Below are 1130 nucleotides of genomic sequence, written 5' to 3' on the forward strand. Positions count from 1 at the left end.
TGTTCAGAATTTGCTACTCAATTTGATGTTTTAGGCTAACACTGTTTCTATTTATGTAGCTACACCAATTTGCCACCTGTGTGCGAAGAGACGATCTCTCGCGACATGGAGAAAGTCACGAAGGCGGTGGAGCAGCGAATCGGTGCCGAGCTGCCGGACAAGTTTGGGGTCATTCTTGACGGATGGACCCACGGCACCGAGCACTACCTGGCCGTGTACGGCTGCTACGACGTGCATGGCGTGCGCAAGTGCCCCCTGCTCTCGTTTGCCCCGATCATTAACGGGCTCGATGACCGGCTGAACGCGGAGAGTCACATGACTGCACTAGCTGCTTTTTTGCCATTTTTTTGGTAAAAACCTTTCTAACATCATGTTCGTTGTTGGAGACAACTGTGCAGTCAACAAGCGCTTGGCCCATCTCATGGGTGTTCCGCTTGTTGGCTGCGCCAGCCACCGCCTGAATTTGGCGGTGCGACGGTTTCTGAAGCCGTATGAAGAGGATCTGGAACAAGTCCAAACGCTAATGAGGCGGCTACGCACGATCACTCAAGCTTCCAAGCTGCGGTAAGTGTTTTTAAAGTCTTATTTGATTTTAATGTAAATACTAATATTAACTGTTTTGTAAAACAGACTGAAAACTTCACTTCGTCCGAAACTTCGCAACGAGACGCGAGGGGGTCAACATTCGCGATGCTGGATCGCTACCTGGCTCTTCGTGAGTATATAAGTGCGGATGACGACGAGCTGGCGGAGGTGATGCCGTCACCGGCAGCCAACCGCAGATTAAAAGCGCTCCTGGTCGAGATGGCAGATGTCGAGTCAATTTCGAAGAAATTACAGTCGATAGACCTCAACCTGCTCGACGATCGTGACCTTCTCAACGGACTGCTCGAGATCAAGCCGTCTTTGAGCCACTACCTCGGTACGTTTTGTTTTAATGTCGCATTTTTGTTTTGTTTCTAATAGTCTTATTTGGTATTATGTTGTAGCACCGAACTCGGATATTGTTCACTCCCCCGATTTCGAGTTGGGGGTAGTCAAGGTTCTCGGGGGCCAAGCGAAGCGGCTTAGCCGTGCCGAGCGCTCGGCCCTCCAGTCGTTTCTTCGCCGCTCGACAACTGCCACCTGCG

At 50.9% G+C, this 1130-nt stretch overlaps 2 protein-coding genes across 2 annotated transcripts in view; both read left to right on the top strand.

Moving 5' to 3' along the window:
• Nucleotides 1–105: 105 nt before the first annotated feature.
• On the top strand, nucleotides 106–354 carry PPTG_06263 (hypothetical protein; the record flags this gene model as incomplete). Its single annotated transcript, XM_008900163.1, has 1 exon — nucleotides 106–354. The coding sequence occupies one exon, from the start codon at nucleotides 106–108 to the stop codon at nucleotides 352–354; it is 249 nt and encodes an 82-aa protein (XP_008898411.1).
• A 16-nt stretch (nucleotides 355–370) lies between these two features.
• The window catches only part of PPTG_06264 (hypothetical protein), a gene marked incomplete at both ends in the record, with an annotated part of 2575 nt that continues 1815 nt past the window's right edge, over nucleotides 371–1130 (top strand). The window contains 3 exons of the mRNA XM_008900164.1: nucleotides 371–489; nucleotides 675–922; nucleotides 990–1033. Of these exons, the coding sequence (XP_008898412.1) occupies nucleotides 371–489; nucleotides 675–922; nucleotides 990–1033 (411 nt within the window). The remainder of the gene's footprint in view (nucleotides 490–674; nucleotides 923–989; nucleotides 1034–1130) is intronic.

This window comes from Phytophthora parasitica (genome assembly GCF_000247585.1).
Source record: "Phytophthora parasitica INRA-310 unplaced genomic scaffold supercont2.9, whole genome shotgun sequence".
NCBI classification, from domain to species: Eukaryota; Oomycota; class Peronosporomycetes; order Peronosporales; family Peronosporaceae; genus Phytophthora; species Phytophthora nicotianae.